Source organism: Oncorhynchus keta, chromosome 34, assembly GCF_023373465.1.
Source record: "Oncorhynchus keta strain PuntledgeMale-10-30-2019 chromosome 34, Oket_V2, whole genome shotgun sequence".
Taxonomy (NCBI): Eukaryota; Metazoa; Chordata; class Actinopteri; order Salmoniformes; family Salmonidae; genus Oncorhynchus; species Oncorhynchus keta.
Window position 1 is genome coordinate 36,646,014 of NC_068454.1, and position 25,552 is coordinate 36,671,565.

A 25,552-nucleotide genomic window follows, 5' to 3' on the forward strand; every position below is an offset into this window, starting at 1 on the left:
ACTACTGACGTAAGCAGCAGTGGGCGTAGATGTGGACTGACACTGACTGTATTATGATTTGCCTTATCTCCATGCAGTCAGTGTGAATTCTCCATTTTACCTGGCGCCTGGGAGCTCCCCGGGGAGACTGGAGTGAAAACAGCCTGGGTGCTGGTCCTGGGAAGGGTGTGTTCTGATGAAGAGGGGATGTGTGTTTTGTTACATTCCAGGGTTACACCCATCTGGTTTTCCCCTGGCTCCTACTGGGAAGAGAAGGCCCAATTATTGCATCAAGCCTTTGTTATGTAACACACCGCCCTAGCCCTGCTCTCTCTCCAGCCCTGCTCTCTCTCCAGCCCTGCTCTCTCTCCAGCCCTGCTCTCTCCAGCCCTGCTCTCTCCAGCCCTCCAGGCCGGAATGGGATAGCTGGGTGTGGATGTCTGGCTAGCTTGACCTAGGCAAACACCAGTCCATACTGAGACCTGGCAGCCATTGTTTTGGGGCTTATATCATCTGAAGAGAGAGATTTAGTTGAGGGTGTTTCACTATGTGCTAACCTTTATCATTGGTATACAGAGCTAAAGCAAAATCCTAATGAAAACACTGCTATCATTACCCAATTTGATAACCGTCCTCTATTGCCAGATGCAGTGTCATAGGCCGTAGCCATTTACATTCATGCAATAAAAGTCCCTTATACCGAAATGGATAACAAGGTGATTCAGTGATGACGCAGACTGAAACTCAATAAAAGTCTAGGACTGAGGCAGAGGACTAAAACAGAGGAAGCAACTCTTTCTTCTTAATGAGAGTGCTTCAGATAAAACGTCTGGGTGGAAATGAAGGGCAACAGTAATGATGAAACATGACGATAACTGTAGCAGACTTCTGTCCCTGCTCTGCTTTGTGTTTCATCACACTCTATCAATACTATTTCATATCTTAAAGATACAGATACACATTATGGATGCAATAGAAAACAGCTCTGTATTTACTCTGCTCTTTCACAATCCTATAGTACCGTAGTTATGTATTCAGGAATATTTATATATATATATATCTCTATCTATCTATATATCTATCCTATCATAGGGATACACTGTTTCAACTTAAAGTCTGGCGTGATTCTTGGTCTCAGTAGAAACTGACCAAAAAAGCAAAACAAAACTTCCAAATTCACCCAGAATCTTTCCCCCTTCTGTGTAGTTGACTTGACGGCTGTGTGGGAATACAGTAGCTGCACTGCAGAGGGGGGAGGCAATGTCTTTTGAAGTCCTCCACAGTACATTATCTCGCTCTGCTGCAGACAGGAGCAGGGGGTGGAACCGGCAGATCCTGACTCCTGTCCATGTATAAACACATTACAGCTCTCTGATCAACGTCATTATGGACTGTTAATGTGTTATTGTTCCTTATATAGAATAACTAACCAATTAGGCATCAGAGCTGATATCTGGTTGTTTCTGCTGGACTAATATACAGTTAGTCCACTGTGTCCTGGGTGCTGTGTTAGTTTGAATGTGCAATCCAGGATCTAGGAGTCTTTCACCGCATGACTGCCATTGTTGTTCAAGAACTGTTTTACATGCTGATTTTGTAAATGTCAAATGTAAAATTGTCAAAGGCTCCAATCGCCCAAGTCATAGACTGTTCTCTCTGCTACCGCACGGCAATCGGTACCGGAGCACCAAGTCTAGGACAAAGGCTCCTTAACAGCTTCTACCCCCGAGCCATAAGACTGCTGAACAACTAATCAAATGGCCACCTGGACTATTTACATTGACCCTCCCCCTTTCTTTGTTTTTACACTGCTGCTACTCGCTGTTTATTATCAGGGTACCGGTACCCACTAAAGTAAGCATAGTTATTGTTCATGTAAATATCTTGTTACATTTTGAATTTATACTCTTTTTTAATTTTTTTTTAACTTTAGTTGATTTAGTCTATTTTATTAACTCTATTTCTTGAACTGCGTTGTTGGTTAAGGGCTTGTAAGCATTTCACAGTAAGGTCTACACCTATTGTATTCGGCGCATGTGACAAATACAGTTTTATTTTATTTGATGTCACAATCGATATTAACCACACAGTAGTTCATTTGGATTCCGCTGAGAGTGTGACATAATGAACAAGTGGGTGTTTCAAAGGATGTCTGATGAAATTCCTCATGGAATTGTGGCGGGCAGCAGTAGGAGTAGCTAGATTACTGTACTTGTCCGCAACTTGGTTGTTCGCCATGTAGAGTCAACATCCAAACAAGAATTTAGTCAACAAAATGTGGTGACCTTGCATTGCATCAGGGCAATGCTTTGACTTGGTTTGCTTTGACTTTAAAATGTTTGCCAAACCAAAAACATTGATTTAGAAGTTTAACAAACCACACGGCTATGCACAATTTCCACTAAAACATTTACAAAAACAAATTCAGTGGAAGAACTGTGCAGATGCAAACTTGGCTAACAGCAATACATCATTATGGATATGAATGTCATTCTCCTCATGTTTCACAAGTTTGGACATCACAGCGCAGAGCACAGTGCAGTACAATACAGCACAGCAGAGTACAGTGCAGTACAATACAGCACAGCAGAGCACAGTGCAGTACAATACAGCACAGCAGAGCACAGTGCAGTACAATACAGCACAGCAGAGCACAGTGCAGTACAATACAGCACAGCAGAGCACAGTGCAGTACAATACAGCACAGCAGAGCACAGTGCAGTACAATACAGCACAGCAGAGCACAGTGCAGTACAATACAGCACAGCAGAGCACAGTGCAGTACAATACAGCACAGCAGAGCACAGTGCAGTACAATACAGCACAGCAGAGCACAGTGCAGTACAATACAGCACAGCAGAGCACAGTGCAGTACAATACAGCACAGCAGAGCACAGTGCAGTACAATACAGCACAGCAGAGCACAGTGCAGTACAATACAGCACAGCAGAGCACAGTGCAGTACAATACAGCACAGCAGAGCACAGTGCAGTACAATACAGCACAGCAGAGCACAGTGCAGTACAATACAGCACAGCAGAGCACAGTGCAGTACAATACAGCACAGCAGAGCACAGTGCAGTACAGCAGAGCACAGTGCAGTACAATACAGCACAGCAGAGCACAGTGCAGTACAATGCAGCACAGCAGAGCACAGTGCAGTACAATACAGCACAGCAGAGTAGAGTTCGGTGCAGTACAATACAGCACAGCAGAGTACAGTGCAGTACAATACAGCACAGCAGAGTACAGTGCAGTACAATACAGCACAGCAGAGTACAGTGCAGTACAATACAGCACAGCAGAGTACAGTGCAGTACAATACAGCACAGCAGAGTACAGTGCAGTACAATACAGCAGAGTACAGTGCAGTACAATACAGCACAGCAGAGTAGAGTTCAGTGCAGTACAATACAGCACAGCAGAGTAGAGTTCAGTGCAGTACAATACAGCACAGCAGAGTAGAGTACAACGCAGTACAATACAGCACAGCAGAGTACAACGCAGTACAATACAGCACAGCAGAGTAGAGTTCGGTACAGTACAGCAGAGTTCGGTGCAGTAGAGTTCTGTACAGTACAATATACTGTATTGAACTGTACTCTGCTGTGTTCTACTCACTAGTGTTTTGACTTCGATACCAGGTCTCGTATCACGATACTCGATACCACAACAAAAGAAAGAAGGCTTATTAGACCAAGTCACAGAATGGCACTTGATCCAGACAGATAAACTCAGCTACCGCTCTGTTCAATCGTTGGGCATCCGGGCCTCTGGCAGTCTCTATGGGGGTGCCACAGGGTTCAATTCTCGGGCCGACTCTTTTCGCTGTATATATCAATGATGTTGCTCTTGCTGCGGGCGATTCCCTGATCCACCTCTACGCAGACGACACCATTCTGTATACTTCCGGCCCGTCCTTGGACACTGTGCTATCTAACCTCCAAACGAGCTTCAATGCCATACAACACTCCTTCCGTGGCCTCCAACTGCTCTTAAACGCTAGTAAAACCAAATGCATGCTTTTCAACCGTTCGCTGCCTGCACCCGCACGCCCGACTAGCATCACCACCCTGGATGGTTCCGACCTAGAATATGTGGACATCTATAAGTACCTAGGTGTCTGGCGAGACTGTAAACTCTCCTTCCAGACTCATCTCAAACATCTCCAATCTAAAATCAAATCTAGAGTCTGCTTTCTATTCCGCAACAAAGCCTCCTTCACTCACGCCGCCAAACTTACCCTAGTAAAACTGAGTATCGTACCGATCCTCGACTTCTGCGATGTCATCTACAAAATAGCTTCCAACACTCTACTCAGCAAACTGGATGCAGTTTATCACAGTGCCATCCGTTTTGTTACTAACCTTATACCACCCACCACTGCGACCTGTATGCTCTAGTCGGCTGGCCCTCGCTACATATTTGTCGCCAGACCCACTGGCTCCAGGTCATCTACAAGTCCATGCTACCTCATCCCCATACTGTTTATATTTATTTACTTTTCTGCTCTTTTGCACACCAATATCTCTACCTGTACATGACCATCTGATCATTTATCACTCCAGTGTTAATCTGCAAAATTGTAATTATTCGCCTACCTCCTCATGCCTTTTGCACACAATGTATATAGACTCTCTTTTTTTTTTCTACTGTGTTATTGACTTGTTAACACAGAGTTACACATGGAGTAAACAATTGTCTGTTCACACCGCTATGCTTTATCTTGGCCAGATCGCAGTTGCAAATGAGAACTTGTTCTCAACTAGCCTACCTGGTTAAATAAAGGTGAAATAAAAATAAAAAAATCTATTGAATTCAATATTATTACATGTTTTAGAGGTAGCTGTGTATGCATTAATGAATACATGTTACAATCAATGTGGTGTAGTTTTAGCAATCATTTTGACTCTGGTGAAAACAACAACATAATGGTAATCATTTATTTGAAAGGTAAATCTCTATTGTTAATCTGGGTAACTGAAGATGTAGCCTAGGTCTATTTATTATACAGGTGAATGCATGTTATTCAATAGGAGTGTGTGCATGCATTGAGTTATTGAGCTGGTTTCATGGGGCTACAGATGACAAACAATTCCTTCCATTTAGGACTTGTTTTATTGGCAACTGCTTGGAGAACATATTTTATTATCAACAACATGTGCATGGAACAAGGATGGGCAAATTTGATGGGGGTGGTGACCACAAAAATCTGAAATCATCATGAGGGGCTGCAGTTGCTTGCGGGTCTGCATACCACGTTTGTGTATATCACATTTTTTTAATTGTACCTTTTTTGTATTCGACTATTCTAACTTGCAACAGTAAAAACAAAATATATATATATATATATATATATATATATATTTGGACACCTACTCATTCAAGGGTTTTTCTTTTTTTAAACTATTTTCTACATTGTAGAATAATAGTGAAGACATCAAAACTATGAAATAACACATATGGAATCATGTAATAACCAAAAATAATGTGTCAAACAAATCCAAATATATTTCAATTTGAGATTCTTCAAAGTAGCCATGCTTTGCCTTTTAGTACAGCTTTGCACCCTCTTAGCAAAGCCGTCGTACTGCTTGTAGAAATGTTTGTTTAAAATATCCTTCACCAGTGATCGAGAGACACCCCTGTGCTCAACGTTACTGCCACCGGCTTAAGTCTTTGTTATGGTAGAAACTTAGGCTACGCTGTTACTCCTCGCACCCAGTGCAGGTCGCAGGGAAGATGGAAACAGCAGGGATTTGGGCAACTTAATAATTCATAAACAAAAATCAGTCAAATCACTTTAATTGGTAGATCTACCATTACTTATTTCTGTGAGCTTTCATTATCCTCAATATATGTGGGTTTTTGGTAATGGCAATATTTCTTAAACAGAAAGGTAAGAAAAATGAACCAACTAATCTATGCCTTCATTTCATTTGATATATGCTCCCATAACTTTCACATGATGGTGCTCATGGGTCCTCTTTGATGGAAATGCATACTGTAAAACATAATGAGCAATGTTTGTTAGTAGTATGAGTAATGACAGTCTTGCACCAAATTAACGTTGCAGACGGTGTTTTAACAGAGACAGGAACTCTGACTCACTGCTGCTCTGTGAAACACAGAGAGCGCTGACACTTGTTGCCCTCAGGAAGATGGACTTGTAACTCATTCCACTGTGGAACCTGTCATGAATCCTGTTCCTGTCATGTTCTCCAAGTCCTTCTCCCAGAGTCTCTGTGCTTGAACCTGGGTGAGGCTGGAAGAAGGTTGTGCATTTCAATGCCTGGGGCTCCAGCACTTGAGCGGTCTAGTGCGGGATGGGGGTTAACTGTGGGGGCCAGAAGGGGGGAGGTGATAGTTGGATGGGAACAGCTGTAGTCCCCACCAAGGCGCTCACGCTGAGCTCTGACACAACCACGAAAAGATAACATCCTCCCTGCTGTGGCCCACTGAGGAATCTGAAGGGTCGACCCTGCACGGAGGTGGGTTAGCAGGGCTATGTCAGCCATGGAATGACTCTCAGGCAGATAGATCAACAACCAGAGGCTCGTACAGACCGAAGACGAGCATAATCTCCTTGTCCGAGGCCCTGGCAAGGCCCTGTGACAACCAAGTGGCAGTTGGATACAAAAAGATTTACATTCCAGCACTTCATACAATGCACAGATACAAACTGGTGTCTTGTTTACTCATACTGTATATCTGGAAATGAGGGATTCAGACAATAGTCACTAGTATCATCAAATAAGTTGCCATATTTAATTTAATTCAAGAGTTCATCTTCAGTTGAAAACTGACTTTCAATCAGTTTCCAACTGAGTTCCAAACTGAGTGGGAACAGGAGAGAACCAACTTGGTGTTCACTGTTTTTAGATGGCAGTTTATGTGGGTCACTCAGGATTTGTGAAATATGTTTTCTGAGGTACTCACGACAAACTGAAGCTGAGGAGCCGATTCTAGCAGCTTAACTGAATGTTGACGTGGGGAAAATCACTCCTCATCAGTGCTGTGCTGCTGCGTCTACTATCCTGTCAGATATGAATTCTCCAGATGTTATTTTTAATTCCTTGAATAAATTACATGGGCTATGTTGATGACAGTACACTATTCTAGTCTCCGTGTCTATTATAGTCTCGCTTGCTTCTCTCTTTGTTGTTCTTCATGCTGAAATGGGAAGCTGCTCTATTTGCAGCTGTGTTACAGAAGTCATGGAGCGGTGGACCGGACACTCCCTGGTTGGACTAGAAGACCAGTGGAATGGAATGCGTCTTTGCCTGTCGTTGTCAGCCTTTTGTCATTAGAGTGCAGGTGGATGGTGAGGGGTCAGGCTGCAGGAGGAAGTGTGTGTGTGTGTGTGTGTGTGTGTGTGTGTGTGTGTGTGTGTGTGAAGGCTGTAACTCCCCCAGCCAGGAGGCACAGCTGAGTGTGGGAGGGGCTCCTCTCTCTGTAGCCTGGGTGTGAGTCTAGGACTGGGAGGCTCAGACATTCAGACAGAGTAGTCCGAGAGAGGGGAGTTGGTGCCTGAAGAGAGCTACAGGGGTTCTGGAGAACTTCCCTAACGTTACCCTGCATAAGGCATTTCTCAATTGGACATGCTGGCTGCCTGTTGCTGCTCTTTGGGATCTAGTGAGGAGATTTGTGGCCACAGCTGTTGACAATGCAAGGAAGGGCTAACAAAGCCCCTAAGAAGGAGCTGGTGATCGAGTCACCCCAGCAGTACAAGAGCTTGGCTGGAGCCGAGGCGGAGGTAGAGGCGGTGCCACAGGTGGTGGTAAGTCACGGCATGGGGGGTTACTTAGCCATGGTTTTTGTTGAGACACTAAAAGTTACTGAATTTCCTTACCACATGTTTTACGTTTACTTTAGAAACTCAAAGTAGGAGCTGAAACTGTTGTGTTCATCACATTTCAGCAGTACTGTCGAGGATATGGTTCAGAGTTATATACAGCTGTAGCACTCTTAAGTGTTGCTTGTTGTGGCGTACTTGTAGCATAACTGTTGTGTGAAGCAGGTCAGGCGCTTGGAAGCTCTGAGCTGGCCTTGCCCTGCCATGCAGCTTCATGGCTAGTCTAAAAATCCACTCTCCTTTTATCAGATCTCAATTATTCTATACAATGGTGCGGGCTCACATTTCAAAGTGCTTTGTGTGCGCCACTGGAGAGGAACGTTGGACTCTGCTGGTGCTAAATTAGCTGCATGGACAAGACCAAGGCGGTGAATTGCATTCTTGAGAGGGTAATTACTGTGGTGTATACCGCTCATAAAAGTTCCCTATTTGCCCCTTAAGCTCAAAAGTCACGCATAATAAGAAGTACTGTTTAATCCACGGCAGGTTGAACTTTTCATCCGATTTGTCCTAAACGGTCATTTAACAGCATATTTTAATCAAAGTGAATTAGCAACTGTATCTAATATAAAGGCATCACAGAGTACCATTGTTCCAGTGTGCAGCAGTAGTGTAGTGAGAGGTGCAGAGTAGGGAGAGATGGGAGCCAAGGCCTGGGGAAACAGCTGTCAGAGGGGTAGAGAGTTGGACTTGGCTCCAGAAGCAGCTATTTGTTAACTCTTTCTCTTCAAGGGTTTGTGGTTTGTTTATGAAGCTAATATCCAGATGTGAGAGATTAAGTAATAGCTATGTTATACTCCTTTGGATTGATTGTCCTATAATTGCAAGCCTTTGGTTACTGCAAATGTGGAACTGCCATTTTATATCAAAAGGTTTCCCAGAGACACTTGTTTTGAATAAGGGATAGTTATCCTTCTGTTTCAAATCATATTCACTATTTAACCATGTTATTACTGAGCCTCACTGCCCATTGTTTATGGTAGATCTCTGGTAGCCCTCAACAGGCGTTTGATTTGCAAATCTCTACAGCATGGGTGTCAAACTCATTGTTCCTGCGGGCCCCATCAGTGCGGCCCTCTGAACACTGTCATTTTTAGGAATTGTCTGCTTCTTTACTATCCAGCTTTCGTTTTGGTGTTTCTTAGCAACCTGAAAAGAGTGTAGAGACTATATAAAATATAGGTCCAATATAATTTATATACAATTTAGATTTGGTTTTAGACATTTCAGGGAGATTTTGTTCAAATAAATATTTTACTCAAAAATCCGCATAGAATGGGCTCCGGCCTGCGGGCGTTGACTTTGACACATACTCTACAGGAAGAATTAGGAGGTTATGTGCTATTATCACCAAGGCTAAAATATAGTGGGGGCTGTACTGTACAGTAGGAGGAACAGGGTTGTTGGTACAGCAGTGGACTGGACTGTGGTCATTGCTGAGGGAGTGAAAATGACTGGGCTCCAGTCAGTGAAGACATTTTCCTATCCGATGCTTTACTCTGTGGTCTGGCTGGGCTCGTATGGTCCCTGACAAAGGCATATGGAAAACCTCAGCACTTATGTGGATGGTGGGAGGAAGGCTGAGAACAGGCAAGATTTTAATCATGAGGCAGAGTTTGTAGGCTCAGGAATTCATCACCGGTGAGAGGAGGAGGAAGACGCCTAACAACAAGGTTATTACAACTCGTTTAACCTCCAATCAGCCGAAATGTCAAGCCACAGTTACAGTGCATTTGGAAAGTTTTCAGCCCCCTTGACTTTTTTCCACATTTTGTTACGTTACAGCCTTATTCTGAAATATATGATGATATATGATTTTGATTTTGCACATGGTCTGAACTTCCAATGCAATCTATACAATGATTTTCATGTTGGATGAGGACTTGTGGGGTGGTAAAGTGATATCGTTACAGTAGTTCTGATATTGATAAAGTAGCACATGTGTACCGGTTTTCTTCAAATCAATGTACTGAACGCAACAAGCTTGTATGTTTTTATTCCTAGTGAGTATATTGTTAGCGACTGTAGGCTGACGGTTGACTTACTGTTGTAAAATCAGGCAGCAGTCACCTGAACCTGTGCCCTACCCAGAGGGTGTGTGGGGAAATCCCTGTAATGATGTTCCAACAGTATTAGCCCACCTTTTGGGCTAATAGTGTACCCATGTACAGTGAACAACTGTCAATGAACAGTCACTGACTTAGAGGTGGGTTTGGTTCTGAAAGAATGCAGCAGGCGATGAACAGGTTAATATCTAGGTTCAGGAGAGGTAGCTCTGTGATGTTATATAGATGGGCTTCACAGTAGCTGTCTGACAGGTTACCTGTGTGTACTGTAGGTGTGGGGCCATACACACATCAGCGACTGTGCTCTGTGATCATAACGATGTGGAGTTATCAGCTGACAGAGGATGAACACACACACGGGTAGTCTGTCGGACTGTTATCTCCTGTTAGTCTGTAATCACGCTGAGCTGTTCGGCTGTAATATCCTGACTCACCTGCCCTGCTTGCTTGAGTGCAGCGCGTGACTTCCGACCTCATTCCTCCCGCTTATCTCAGTGTGTCAGAGCATGAGTGTGTGTGCGCATGCCTTTCGTGTGACACCTCTCTGCAGGTATGTTTGGGCACTTTTGTGTGCATGACATGTTCTTCGGAGTACATGTGTGCATTCACGCGTGCGTAAGCCGTCGTCGCTCCTTCGAACTGAATAATGTCTGATGATCCCTCACAGGCTGGTAGCAGCCAAGAAGGAACCCTCCTCCTCACTGTCTTGCACGGATCCTCTGAACTGTGACTGTGAGAGGGACACGAACACGGATCTCACCAGTCAACGTTGATAGGTGCTGGTTGTGTTATTAGCATGGCCGCTAGAAACGCATCTTAAAACTGGTCCATTTCCAAGACTCTCCCTCTGAGATCATACTTCGTATTATCAGGCCCAGATGTTGACGCAACAAGCAAACTGTACTGGCGCTCAACCCCAAGACCTGGCTAGCAACACGCTTCACTTCACACCTCACTATCTCTCTGAGATAAACACCACCGGCTTCAGTTGTAGTGGAGCTGTTGAGCGCGTTGAGGCATGGGCATGGCAAGTGTTCTGTGTCTCTACGGCCACTGTGTTCTTACTGCTTGATGAGGGGAGATCTGACTTGTGCTACCGTGATGTAGCCTACCACGAATTATGTCACCTCTGTTTCGGTTATTCAGATAGTTCAGTGGACCTTTTTCATTTGAACTAATGGATGTGGTTTGTAGCTTATGTAATTATTCAACTGCCTGTTGTGGTACAACTTGTCCAAGCAGAAGACGTTACGTGAGACGAAAAGGCTACAGTTCTTTTCCTCTGGAATGAAATCAACATTCCTATCTGCGCAAAGGCATTGTGTTGACATGAACAACAATGCTGTTTTCAAAATAGCTGAAAGTCGATTTGTACAGCGTTCTGATATTTTAGCTAACTGTAATCGTATCAATCATAAAGCCAGATGGGTTGGAAGGGGACGTCCAAAGATTCATATTTGAGATCACGGCATTCTGTGTACGTAAGGTAATGCTCCTAATTGTGGTGTTGCGTTGTAGCTCCTCGGTGACGGGACAGAGCTGTGTGCTAGCTGTCAGTGAGGTGAAGTCATAATGATCCTCCCATCTGTGAGCTCTGCTAGGCGGATGTATTCTATGTGGGAAGCTGCAGGCTGGGAGCTCTCATAGGACCGTCATGGTTGGACTAACAGAGAGCATGTGTGAGGACAGGGCCCAGCCAGCTACAGATTCTCTGAGCACAACTTACAATATTGACTCCGTCCCAACAGTAGACTACTTTTGACCAGGGCCCTCTGTTGATTTCAGCTCAGAAGTGACAATCTGACTCAGCCATGTTTTATGTTGTGTGTTAGATCTGAGAGTTTCCTCCTTAAAACAAAGATTTCATAGCAGTCCTCTGGTCAACACCGGACCAGCGTTTTAAAGTTGATAGGGCTATCTAGTGTATGCCTCACAGAGTGATGAAATCCTACTCCGCTATGGCAAAGTGATGTTATTACATCTGTGGTGCATTGAGATGCTGTGCTCTGTCAAATCAGGCCGTTGAGGCTTTGGAGAGCACTACACTGACATCACTTAGTCCACATTTCCCCCATACCTAGGTTAAATGAGCCCACTTTCCACATGCACAATAGTTTCCACTTTTAGTGCTCCTTGGGTTTGACTGAGTCTCTCTGAAGGTGAGCTGTCACCACTCAGAGAGAGAGAGAGCGAGAGAAAGACTTTCCTTCAATTTAGAAGGAATGCTTTAAATAGTCTCTGGGGTGACTTAAATCCTCCGACTGACTGTCTAGATATTCAGACAATATGGTGTTTTCCCTGGACTTATAATGTACTTCACGGGACTTTGCCTGTCTTTTCGATTTCCCAAATGACACTTCCCTGGTGAGGATGACGACATTGTTGTGTCTGAATAAATACCTGTAACAGAGCACGTTTTGTTGTTTGTTCCCCCAGGTGAAGCCCAAGGTGATTGAACCGCTGGACTATGAGAGTGTGCTGGTCCAGAGGAAGACCCAGATTCTCAGTGATGTCCTCCGGGACATGCTGCAGTTCCCCCAGGAGGACTTCCAGGTGAGTCACCTCTGACCTGTCACTGATAGGCTCACAGACCACTGAATTATATTTTCAGGTAGAGGGCGATTCCTCACGAAAGTACAAAACAGGATTTTCGTAATCAAATCCAAAGAAGGTTCCTTTGGGGGAAGGATTGTTGACATATACTTGCCATTTGTATGTTAAAGCATAATTGAGAAAAAAAACATTTGAGGTAGGACCATTTGTGACATTTTGGCCTACCTAGGCCTCCTTCAAGACACGATAATGTTTCATCTGTAGGTGTCACAAAGCAACAATTGGTGTCATATGAAGCTTTACCTCTTGCTCTGTAGTATCTTGATTTCAATCAATTAAATTAAATACATTGAAATTATGAATATTAAAAAATATAAACATACAATTTTTGATTTTGGTACATTTTTAAAGATATTGGTGAACGTAATATACCCAAAGTTCCAGAGTGGGATCTCTGCTACTTTTAGAGTTATAATCCATTTTTGTAAGCATTACCAACAGGGTGAATGTGAAAATGGATTCAAATTGGCCATCCTCTGCTGAGAATATGCAGGATGTCCAATGATGCACGTAAAAGGAGGGCTGTGATTGCTTATTATTCCAATTTCTCTGTAAAATACACCATAACTTTAAAACTAGCAGAGAGCCCACCTACTCTGGAACTTTGATATGCCTGTAGTGGACTATTTTACATAAGTATTCAGACCCTTTACTTAGTACTTTGTTGAAGCGCCTTTGGCAGCGATTACAGCCTTGAGCCTTGGGTATGATGCTACAAGCTTGGTACACCTGAATTTTGGAGTTTCTCCCATTCTTCTCTGCAGATCCTCTCAAGCTCTGTCAGGTTGGATGGGGAGCGTTGCTGCACAACTATTTTCAGGTCTCTCCAGAGATGTTAGATCGGGTTCAAGTCCAGCCTCTGGCTGGGCCTCTCAAGGACATTCAAAGACTTGACTCCTGCGTTGTCTTGGCTGTGTGCTTAGGGTCATTGTCCTGTTGGAAGGCAAACCTTCGCCTGAGGTCTTGAGCACTCTGGAACAGGTTTTCATATGTACTTTGCTCTGTTCATCTTTCCCTCGATCCTGACTAGCCTCCCGGTCCCTGCCGCTGAAAAACATCCCCACAGCATGATGCTGCCACCACCATTCTTCACTGTAGGCATAGTGTCAGGTTTCCTTCAGTCATGACGCTTGGCATTCAGGCCAAAGAGTTTAATCTTGGTATCATCAGACCGGAGAGTCTTGTTTTTCATGGTCTGAGATCTTTTGGTGCCTTTTGTCTATCTCCAAGCGGGCTGTCATGTGCCTTTTACTGAGGAGTGGCTTCCGTCTGGCTACTACAGAGTACTGCAGAGATGGTTGTCCTTCTGGAAGGTTTCTCCCATCTCTATAGAGGAACTCTGGGGCTCTGTCAGTGACCATCGGGTTCTTGGTCACATCCCTGACCAAAGCCCTTCTCCCCCGATTGCTCAGGTTTGCCGGGCGGCCACCTCTAAGAAGAGTCTTGGTGGTTCCAAACTTCTTCCATTTAAGAATGATGGAGGCCACTGTGTTCTTGGGAAGCTTCAATACTGCAGATTTTTTTGGTACCCTTCCCCAAATCTGTACTTCAACACAACTCTGTCTCGGAGCTCTACAGAGAATTCCTTCAACCTCATGGCTTGGTTTTTGCTCTGCCATGCACTGTCAACTGTGAGACCTTATATAGATAGGTGTGTTGTGCCTTTCCCATGTCCAATCAATTGAATTTACCAAAAGGTGGACTCCAATCAAGCTGTAGAAACATCTCAAGGATGATCATTGGGAACAGGATGCACCTGAGCTCAATTTCTAGTCTCATATCAAAGGATCTGAATACTTATTCAAATGTTTTCACTTTTTCATTATGGGCTATTATGTGTGGATCGATGAGGATTTTTGATTTATTTAACCTCTTGCTCCTACCTGGCACGCAGGCGTCCCATCTAGACATCTGGAAATGCAAATGCGCTACGCTAAATGCTAATAGTACTAGTTAAAACTCAAACGTTCATTAAAATACACATGCAGGGTATTGAATTAAATCTACACTCGTTGTGAATCCAGGCAACAAGTCAGATTTTTAAAATGCTTTTCGGCAAAAGCCTGAGAAGCTATTATCTGATAGCATGTAACACCCCAAAAGACCCGCAGGGGACGTAAACAAAATAATTAGCATAGTCGTCGCTACACAAACCGCACAAATAAAATATAAAACATTCATTACCTTTGACCATCTTCTTTGTTGGCACTCCTAGATGTCCCATAATCACTATTGGGTCTTTTTCCGATTAAATCGGTCCATATATAGCCTAGATATCAATCTATGAAGACTGTGATAAACGGAAAAAAATAGCGTCTTATAACGTAACGTCATTTTTTTAAATTAAAAAAGTTGACGATAAACTTTCACAAAACACTTCGAAATACTTTTGTAATGCAACTTTAGGTATTATTAAACGTTAATAAGCGATCAAATTGATCACGAGGCAAAGTATATTCTTTAGCTGTCCGTCTGGAAATAATGTCCGGGTAATTCTCAACCAAAATATCCGGTAGGAGACCGGAAGAAATGCGTTGCCTTGCGTCTGTTTGACCAAGAAACAAAGCCTAGGCAAATGACAAGACTCTAGACAACGTGTGGAAGCTGTAGGTATTGCAACCTCAGCCCCATTAAATGTGGTTCACCTTTATCAATGGGTTCAAGTCGTGCATGGATATATTTTTCCATTTTCAGTGATCAGATTTTACTGTGATTTAACCAGTTTTAGAAACGTCTGAGTGTTTTCTATCCACACATACTAATCATATGCATATACTATATTCCTGGCATGAGTAGCAGGGCACTGAAATGTTGCGCGATTTTTAACAGAATGTTTGAAAAAGTAGGGGGTAGTATTAACAGGTTAATCCATTTTAGAATAAGGCTTTAACGTTAAAAAAAAATGGAAAAAGTTAATGGGCCAGAATACTTTAAGAATGCACTGTATATTATGTTCAACAAAAAATATGAATGTTTATTTTTTTCAATATTTGCATATTAAAAACTTCTTAGGGCTTCAATCCCGTTAACGGTATCGATATGACAACAGCCAGTGAATGTGCAGGGCGCCAAATTCAAAACAGAAATCTCATAATTAAAATTCCTCAAACATACATGTATCTTATACCGTTTTAAAGGTAATCTTGTTAATCCCACCACAGTGTCCGATTTCAAATAGGCTTTACAGCGAAAGCACCACAAACGATTATGTTAGGTCACCACCAACTCAGAAAATTTCAGCCATTTTTCCAGCCAAAGAGAGGAGTCACAAAAAGCACAAATGAAGATAAAATGAATCACTAACCTTTGATCAGATGACACTCATAGGACTTCATGTTACACAATACATGCATGTTTTGTTTGATAAAGTTCATATTTATATACTAAAATCTCAGTATACATTGGCGCGTTACGTTCACTAGTTCCAAAAACATCTGGTGATATTGCAGAGAGCCACATAATTTTACAGAAATACTCTTATAAATGTTATAAATGATAAATACAATTGTTAGACATGGAAATATAGATATACCTCTCCTTAATGCAACTGCTGTGTCAGATTTTAAAAAAACAAAAAGCCAACCGTGCATTAATCTGAGACGGCGCTCAGAAGAAAAAAAAATGATCCACCATGTTGGAGTCAACAGAAATCAGAAATAACATTATAATAATCCCTTACCTTTGATGATCTTCATCAGAATGCACTCCCAGGAATCGCAGTTCCACAATAAATGCTTGATTCGTTCGATAATGTCTATTATTTATGTCCAAGTAGCTACTTTTGTTAGAGCGTTTAGTACACAAATCCAAACTCTCGTGCAGGTCCAGCCGAACGTCGGACGAAAACTTCAAGAAGTTATATTACAGGTCGAAGAAACTTGTCAAACTATGCATAGAATCAATCTTTAGGATGTTGTTATCATAAATCTTCAATAACGTTCCAACCGGAGAATTCTTATATCTGTAGAGAAGCAATGGAACGCAGGTCGCTATCATGTGAAATGCGCGTGACCAGAACCTGGCTCTCTGCCAGACCACTGACTCAAACAGCTCACATCCGGCTCCACAACACAGTAGAAGCCTCATTCAAGTTTCTAAAGACTGTTGACATCTCGTGGAAGCCCTAGGAAGTGCAACATAGCCAATATCCCACTGTCTATTCAATAGGGGATGGGTTGAAAATCGACCAACCTCAATTTCCCACTTCCTGTTTGGATTTCTTCTCAGGTTTTTGCCTGCCATATGAGTTCTGTTATACTCACATACATCATTCAAACAGTTTTATAAACTTCAGAGTGTTTTCTATCCAATACTACTAATAATATGCATATATTAGCAACTGGGATTGAGGAGCAGACCTTTTACTCTGGGCACCTCTGGGCACCTTTCATCCAAGCTACTCAATACTGCCCCTCTCGCCATGAGAAGTTAATGTTAGAAAATTGGACTTATATTACAGGGCAAGTGGTAAAGCTTTATTACATAAATATTTCCCTTGATGCACCAGGCCGTCATTGTATATAAGAATTTGTCCTTAATTGACTCGTCTGGATAAATAAAGGTTAATAAAAAATATAGATGCATCATTATGGAGTCTTAAAGGAGGCCTGGGTAAGACTAAAATGTCCACAAATGTTCCAACTTCAATGAATTATTTCTCACTTGTGCTTTAAGATAAAAATGTCTAATATGTGTCAATAATCCTTTCTCCAAAAGATCCTTTCTATCGATGACATTTGGTCAACAACAAAATGATCCTGGTCCTGTTTTGTTCTAGTTTCGTGAGGAATCACCCAAGAATAGAATTTATTTCACCTTTATTTAACCAGGTAGGCTAGTTGAGAACAAGTTCTCATTTGCAACTGCGACCTGGCCAAGATAAAGCATAGCAGTGTGAACAGACAACACAGAGTTACACATGGAGTAAACAATTAGCAAGTCAATAACACAGTAGAAAAAAATGGGCAGTCTATATACAATGTGTGCAAAAGGCATGAGGTAGGCGAATAATACAATTTTGCAGATTAACACTGGAGTGATAAATGATCAGATGGTCATGTAGAGATATTGGTGTGCAAAAGAGCAGGAAAGTAAATAAATAAAAACAGTATAAAAACAGTATGGGAATGAGGTAGGTGAAAATGGGTGAGCTATTTACCTATAGACTATGTACAGCTGCAGCGATCGGTTAGCTGCTCGGATAGCTGATGTTTGAAGTTGGTGAGGGAGATAAAAGTCTCCAACTTCAGCGATTTTTGCAATTCGTTCCAGTCACAGGCAGCAGAGTACTGGAACGAAAGGCGGCCAAATGAGGTGTTGGCTATAGGGATGATCAGTGAGATACACCTGCTGGAGCGCGTGCTACGGATGGGTGTTGCAATCGTGACCAGTGAACTGAGATAAGGCGGAGCTTTACCTAGCATGGACTTGTAGATGACCTGAGCCAGTGGGTCTGGCGACGGATATGTAGTGAGGGCCAGCCGACTAGAGCATACAAGTCGCAGTGGTGGGTGGTATAAGGTGCTTTAGTGACAAAACGGATGGCACTGTGCTAGACTGCATCCAGTTTGCTGAGTAGAGTGTTGAAAGCCATTTTGTAGATGACATCGCCGAAGTCGAGGATCGGTAGGATAGTCAGTTTTACTAGGGTAAGCTTGGCAGCGTGAGTGAAGGAGGCTTTGTTGCGGAATAGAAAGCCGACTCTTGATTTGATTTTTGATTGGAGATGTTTGATGTGAGTCTGGAAGGAGAGTTTGCAGTCTAGCCAGACACCTAGGTACTTATAGATGTCCACATAGCGAAATCATTGTAACAAACTATGTGTGGCTTGACAAGGACAGAAATGGAGTTGCCAACAGCACAAACGGATCTGGGTCCAGGCTAAAATAGAATACCATCTGAGGAATTTGCTACTGGATAATGCTCCAGAATAGTTAGTGAGGTAAATGATCTGTCAAGTGTTGATAAGATCTTTATAGTTTCCATACCAGTGTACCATGTCAATAATTTCCATGATCTATTCATTGTTCATCTATCAACCTCAGTCATCTCTGCCTCCCACATGCATGTTTTGGATGTTATGTTTGTTGTGATTTCACAATATTTCAGTGCGGCCCAGCCAGGCCCATGTTGATTGTAGGGCGAGGTCCTCCACAGAGGCTTTTCTTCTGTTTACATCCATTCATGCTGTAAAGTTCAGGGGTCATATGTTTTATTGGCTCATTCTGCCTCTGCTGTTGTGATAGAGTAAGGGTTATCTCTATCCCCGTTCAGCAGGACGTAGCCCCTGTCACCCTCTCAAACATTCCATCACTACACAACACGTGACGCCCGGTGTGGAAACTATGAAATGGGAGTCTGGCCTGGCAGAAGCCCTTCAGGAAGTGAGAACACTTAGGCAGATGCTCTTAACAGCAGCAAGAAGGGACCCTTTTATATCCGCAGAATTTGACCCTTCCTCTGTCTCACGATCCAACTGATATTTTCCATTTTTTTATTGTCTTTTTCTCTCGTCTACTGAGAGGGTCCTTTGTTTCACAAGCCATAATGGTTTTTACATCTTTCATTAGAATATATATATACAATGGGGCAAAAAAAGTATTTAGTCAGCCACCAATTGTGCAAGTTCTCCCACTTAAAAAGATGAGAGGCCTGTAATTTTCATCATAGGTACACTTCAACTATGACAGACAAAATGAGGGAAAAAAATCACATTGTAGGAATTTTTATTTATTTGCAAATGATGGTGGAAAATAAGTATTTGGTCAATAACAAAAGTTTCTCAATACTTTGTTATATACCCTTTGTTGGCAATGATAGAGGTCCAACATATAAAATGTATGATATATATATCATATATTTTATATGTTGGAGAATCAACCATTTTAAAGAAGGTTTCAATTTCCTAGATTTATTCAGCGTGTACATTTTTTTTCTAATGGCTGTATTGCCAGAAAATAAGAATGCTTACTTATAGGCTCACAAGCTATCCAACTCCTCATTACGTTTACTACGTTACACTGCAATCGTGCCCTCGCTCTTTTTGAGAGAACCTCCTGGCGTGTCTTTGATGCTTCGCTATCAACCCAGTAAAAAACAAACAACCTCTGTATTGCATTTGCAAAAAGCTGTGAGGGAAAGGGAGCATTGTGGTGTGAGAGCTGGGCAGGAGACTGAGGCGGGGGGCAGAGGGGCTCTTGCCGGCTGGGTGTATGTGAAGGCCAGACAGCTGGACCACTCAACTTGGTGACACACGGCCTTGACCAGCCGTGTCTGCTGTGCTCTCATGGTGCTCCAGAGGAACCCTCTGCTCTGGCCATGACATACGAGTACTGCATCCACTACAAGCGGTGCGTTGTGAGGGGAGCGACAGGTGATGATCCTGGAAGAAGAAAAACATTTGGGAAGACTGAGCCCCACATCTGTTTAGGTCACATGACTCTCTGAGATCTTCCTTACGCAAGTGGTTTTATCCGGTTGTATGTCAAGACCTTTCGATTGTGGGTATTCAGTGTTATAGGCAGAGAAGGGAGGTTTCTGATGCTATTAAAGTCCCAGGCTCTGACTGTGTAGTGATAGCAGCCTATAAATCCAGTCCAGACCCGGCAGAGCTCATCTGACCACACTGCTAGTCTGTGGGCTGTTTTCGGCTGGTGTGTAAATCATTTTGTTGGCAGACACCGCCTCAGCTCAGGAACCGCTGTCAGGTTTCTCATGTCCTCTCTCTCCCCCCTCTGGATCCAAGGCCTCTCATTGGAGGTTGTTATCAAATTATATCTCAGAGAGTACAGGGACTTAGCTGTTTAGGAAAATAAATTGTGAGATGGTGTTTACATTACCTCATCTGGATTTGATCAGACGGCGCTCGGCATTAGGAGAGCCAAGCACGTTTTGTCAACGTGTCTTCTTAGGGAATTTGTCTGGGATTACTGGGAAAGAGAGAGGAAGGGAATGGGAAGGGAACCTCCCTCCCCGCTTAAACCTGAGATGTACGCTGGTCATAAAGCCTGCGGATCAGGAAGAGCTCTAAACTGTCACTGGATTTACTCCCAGGAATGGCAAGGCATTTTCCTCTTCCTATTTCTCTCTATTTGAACGACGTCAGCATGGCAGGGTGGTTTTAATAAAATCTACGTATACCTTCAGGTTTCAGGATTCAAAGAGTTGAAGTTGTGAGGGAAACATGAGATGGGGAGAAATCTAATGGTAATTTTTGAAAGAATATTATATTAAGTACAATTTGAATGGACTACAAGGAGAGGTCATAGTCACAAACCACATGCTTACTGTCCTCTCTTCCGCTGGCATACTGTTATGTTCCCCAGACTGTTTTTCTCTTTCTGTCGTCTGGCGGTCAAAGCAAGAGCGTAAAAGGTCTGGACTCTCTTTCTCTTCGCTCTCTCTCTCATATTTATATATTGTCACCTCTACCCATGTGCCCCCTCTCTTTCCATTTACTGTGTACAGCAACCTCACGCGTTGAGCACCGACCAACATCGGACATCCACAGATGCTGAAATTTGCCCAGTCTGACCTGGCCTTGATTTCAACATCCACAGACGTCTGGACCAGTCTTAATTTGACCCATACATAGACGTCCATGATTGGTTCGGATTTGGTCCGGACCAGTTCACTTACTGTTCAATAACACAGATAGATTTTTTTCAAACTCAAGGTGCCGTGTCATAGCTGACACCCCATTATTTCTGCAGACATCTTTGAATCTTAATTTAGAGCAGATATGTAACACATATTTGGAAAACATGGTCATATAAACTGATTTTACCGAAATTCTGTTGCCAAACATTGCATCTGCACAGTTCTTCCAGTAAATGTGTTTTTGTACAAATGTTCAGTGTAAATTGTTAAAAGTGCATAGAGTTTGCAACAGAGTATGGTTTGTTAAACTTTGAAATCAATGGTTTTTGTTTGGCATACATTTGAAGGGAAAAATCTGATTCTCAGCGCCACTGTGGAATTGTCCTGTATCTCATGCTAGTCTTTTCACAAAAGATCTCCACTGTGCTCCATGGGGTTGTCACCAGTATCGCTATTCTATGATAGCATGAGCATTGGCAAAAGCAGACTAAACTCTTTGGTCCTTTAAAAACCTACTGTATGTAAAATATTGTGTGCAGTAGCTTGGAAAAGAGAAATGGGATTCTGGGTCACAACATAAGGCTGTTTGTTTCCAAAATTAGCAGGGTTTTCCTCAGGGAATCGAGGACACGACATGTTTTGTTTCTCTCGGAGTACCGCGATACTGGTATCGTGACAACCTTAGTGCTCCCCAGTGCTTCTTCTGGTCCCCTTCATGATTCCCCCTGGACTCTTCTGGCTTACAAGCCTGTTTGTTTCTGCTGCTTAGATTATGGTGAGATTGTCATCTCCCAGCAGGAAACCTGGGCTAGAGAGAGGAAATGGAGGAGAGAACTCAGGTTCACAAATAGGACCTCTGCATTGTATTCCTGGTTTGGAGCGCAGGACTAGGCTGCACTAACACCAGGCAGTCTCAGAGAGAAGGCTATTCTATTTTAATTTTTAAAAATTTTACTAGATTACCTGTAGTTTTTCATGTCTGTCTGTAATTGTGTATTGACTTGGTGCTGCCTATCTTGGCCAGGATGCTCTTGAAAAAGAGATTTCAAATCTCAATGAGCCCTTCCTGGTTAAATAAAGGTTAAATAAGAAATGCTCAGCGTTAGTCAACTCGCCACATCAACCAGTCTCACTGTATTGATTGTCAATAAACCTCTACTGTAACAGCCACTGTATTTTTAACGATAAGTTACCTGTTCACCTCCAGGAGTTCCCTTTGAAATGCCCTGACTGTAACCTGGAGCCCTACTCCCCCACTGCCTTTAGGCTAGGTACCCGAATGGACCTCGGGCTCTATAACCAAGCCTGTGGAGTGCATAATAATATCCCATTGATTCCCAAGGGAGTCATTTCTGCAGAGAATTTGAGATAGAACTTTTCTCTTCTGTTGTGGTGCCGTTTTGTATCATTGTACAATGATTAACCTTGGGGTGGTGAGGTTTGGTCTATGATTTTGAATTTCTATTCTCCATCCTTTGTTTGGGCATATAGGGAGTAGAAAAAAATGACGTCTGCACTAACCTGATTGGGCTTTTCATTTCACAGTCTGTGACTCAATTCAAGATTAATTGGAGAGCTGCTTTGCTCTGCATGCTGGAAAAAATCCTGACTGTGTCTGCTGAAGGCTAGAGATAATGACTAAAGCTATTGGTTAGGTTGCTCAGGAAAAGCTGAGTGAACAGGAGATTTACTGCTGTGTTGAATCGCTTACCTTACTCCTGCCCCATTTGCCTTGACCTATTCTTTACTGTAAGTCAGGTACCTCTGTCACGGTTCACCTTTGAACTGTGTCCAGTTTGGCTTTAGCATGATATGAATTAAGTGGAGAAGGTTGAGGTTTGTTATTCTTCTCTGGTGTTTTTGCTGTAGTTTGTTTCTCTATCACTCATGTGGTGTAACTGTAATCTGCTGTGTCCCCTAGTGTTTATTTTCTGTTTCCCTTACTTTAAAGATGTAAAGTTGAAAGGTTTCTGCTAAAGGAATCACCACGGGGTAACATGCTAGAGAAGATAGGATTACAAAACCCTCTTTTAGTTTATTATCAAGGGGAATCTCCATTTAAGTGAGATATGTCAAACCGGTCTCAAAGGGGAGCTTAAAACTAGGTTACACTCCTAACTGGGATTGAAATGTCCTATTAAGAATGAAGAACAACAGAAGGGAGCTCCAGCAGTATTTGCCTTTCATAAATCTGCCGACATATCAACATTTACTGCTATCTGAAATGAGTCCCACATATAGAGTAATTGATTCATAAAATTGATGTGTATTGGTCTTAGTTAAAGCCGGTCCTTCTGAAAGTAAAATGAGTTCTGTGTAATTTTAAGAGTGGGTTAACCCGTTAGAGGCCTTGGGAATGGGAAATGAGGTTGAATGTGTGGATAGACAGGATATTGTAAACACTGAGTTCCAGGTTATTCTAGTGGTATTAAGTTGATACTGTCGATACCACTAGGGGTGTCTGGTGTATTTCCCCCTTCCATCACTAAACAACCACCGTAAGCCTGCAGAGTGAAGGACGTGACCCAAGAGGGTGCAGAAGGAAGTGGTGTTGAGATGGTGTCCAGCTCCTCAGGGAGGGAGCCCCATGGCTGGGCTGGGTGACTGAGAGCCAGGCTAAGTCCCTGGTTGTGTCTGTCCATGGTTCCCTGGCCCAGCCTGGAGGTCAACAATGTAGTGTAGCATCACATCCTGACGCTGCCTACCTCTCTACCCTCCTGAAACCTCCACAGACCTGAGACTTTTCTCTGGCATGGAGTAATATTTGTAGGAGTGTTCAGGGAAATCATGTCCAGCTGTGACCACATACTGTAGTACTGAGAAAATATGTTAACAGTCCTGTGTTGTGTCATTCCCAAAGGATATCTTGTATACATTAATTTTTTTAATCTTTAAAAAAAAAATATATCTGTGGTGATTTATGGTTTTGAGTTCATTTTCACAGCATCACTCATCCAGTGTCATAATCTGGTCAGACCTTGTACTTGATTTAATTAGCTAAATAAAACTGTTTTCCATCCACAGATTGCGACTCAAAGGCGCCAAGGAAGAACTCTCTACCCCACAGTGCCTGAGAACGCCGTGAAGGAGGCGCAGAGTCTGTTTGTCCAGGAGGTGAGAACCCACAAGTGCAGTAACCCTGCAGGAATGAACCTTTGTGCAGAGAGAGCAGTGCTTTTATTGACAGTTGGATGTTGGCATTATGATGTGCCATTACGTGCTAGTGTACCCTACAGCCATATTAACCAAAAGTACAGAACCCATTAATACAGACATTAGTGTCAGTCTTCAGCCTGCTTCTGGCCTGGCATTGATGTATATGGCAGCCTGCAGAAGATCAATAGATATGGAAACACACTGGACTGCACACACTTTTAGTGTCTCTGATTTCCCCATTGTTTATAGAATGTGTCCAGCCAAACTGAACTTCCATTTCACCTAGCACATACTTTATGACACAATGGTTTTTTATTGTTCAGGACAGGCAGGAATAGGAATTATGGGCCGCTACTGGACGCCATCCAGTCAACAGGAGTATTTTCATTCTCTTCAATAACATCTATTCAGGCCAGGAGACCAAAAAACTGATAAGCGGAATCCAGTTCCAAAGTAAATGGTGGTTCTTCTCCGGCTTCTGGTCTTCATCCTCTCAGAGCACTGTTTACACTAGTGCCTCCCTGTACCAAGCCTGGTAAATGCCTTCTGGTCTTCATCCTCTCAGAGCACTGTTTACACTAGTGCCTCCCTGTACCAAGCCTGGTAAATGCCTTCTGGTCTTCATCCTCTCAGAGCACTGTTTACACTAGTGCCTCCCTGTACCAAGCCTGGTAAATGCCTTCTGGTCTTCATCCTCTCAGAGCACTGTTTACACTAGTGCCTCCCTGTACCAAGCCTGGTAAATGCCTTCTGGTCTTCATCCTCTCAGAGCACTGTTTACACTAGTGCCTCCCTGTACCAAGCCTGGTAAATGCCTTCTGGTCTTCATCCTCTCAGAGCACTGTTTACACTAGTGCCTCCCTGTACCAAGCCTGGTAAATGCCTTCTGGTCTTCATCCTCTCAGAGCACTGTTTACACTAGTGCCTCCCTGTACCAAGCCTGGTAAATGCCTTCTGGTCTTCATCCTCTCAGAGCACTGTTTACACTAGTGCCTCCCTGTACCAAGCCTGGTAAATGCCTTCTGGTCTTCATCCTCTCAGAGCACTGTTTACACTAGTGCCTCCCTGTACCAAGCCTGGTAAATGCCTTCTGGTCTTCATCCTCTCAGAGCACTGTTTACACTAGTGCCTCCCTGTACCAAGCCTGGTAAATGCCTTCTGGTCTTCATCCTCTCAGAGCACTGTTTACACTAGTGCCTCCCTGTACCAAGCCTGGTAAATGCCTTCTGGTCTTCATCCTCTCAGAGCACTGTTTACACTAGTGCCTCCCTGTACCAAGCCTGGT

The 25,552-nt window shown here is 43.1% G+C and overlaps 1 protein-coding gene across 9 annotated transcripts in view; it reads left to right on the top strand.

The window, feature by feature from the left end:
* Positions 1–25,552, top strand: part of LOC118367029 (dedicator of cytokinesis protein 9-like) — a 120,656-nt gene that overhangs the window by 43,455 nt on the left and 51,649 nt on the right. For 6 of the 9 annotated variants that reach the window (XM_035749987.2, XM_035749985.2, XM_052493773.1 and 3 more), the window contains exons 2-3: positions 12,337–12,453; positions 24,136–24,225. In XM_035749987.2, the coding sequence (XP_035605880.1) occupies positions 12,337–12,453; positions 24,136–24,225 (207 nt within the window). Of the gene's footprint in view, positions 1–7,467; positions 7,760–12,336; positions 12,454–24,135; positions 24,226–25,552 lie in introns of those variants that run through there. The other 3 variants (XM_052493771.1, XM_035749984.2, XM_052493774.1) reach the window with 1 other exon arrangement.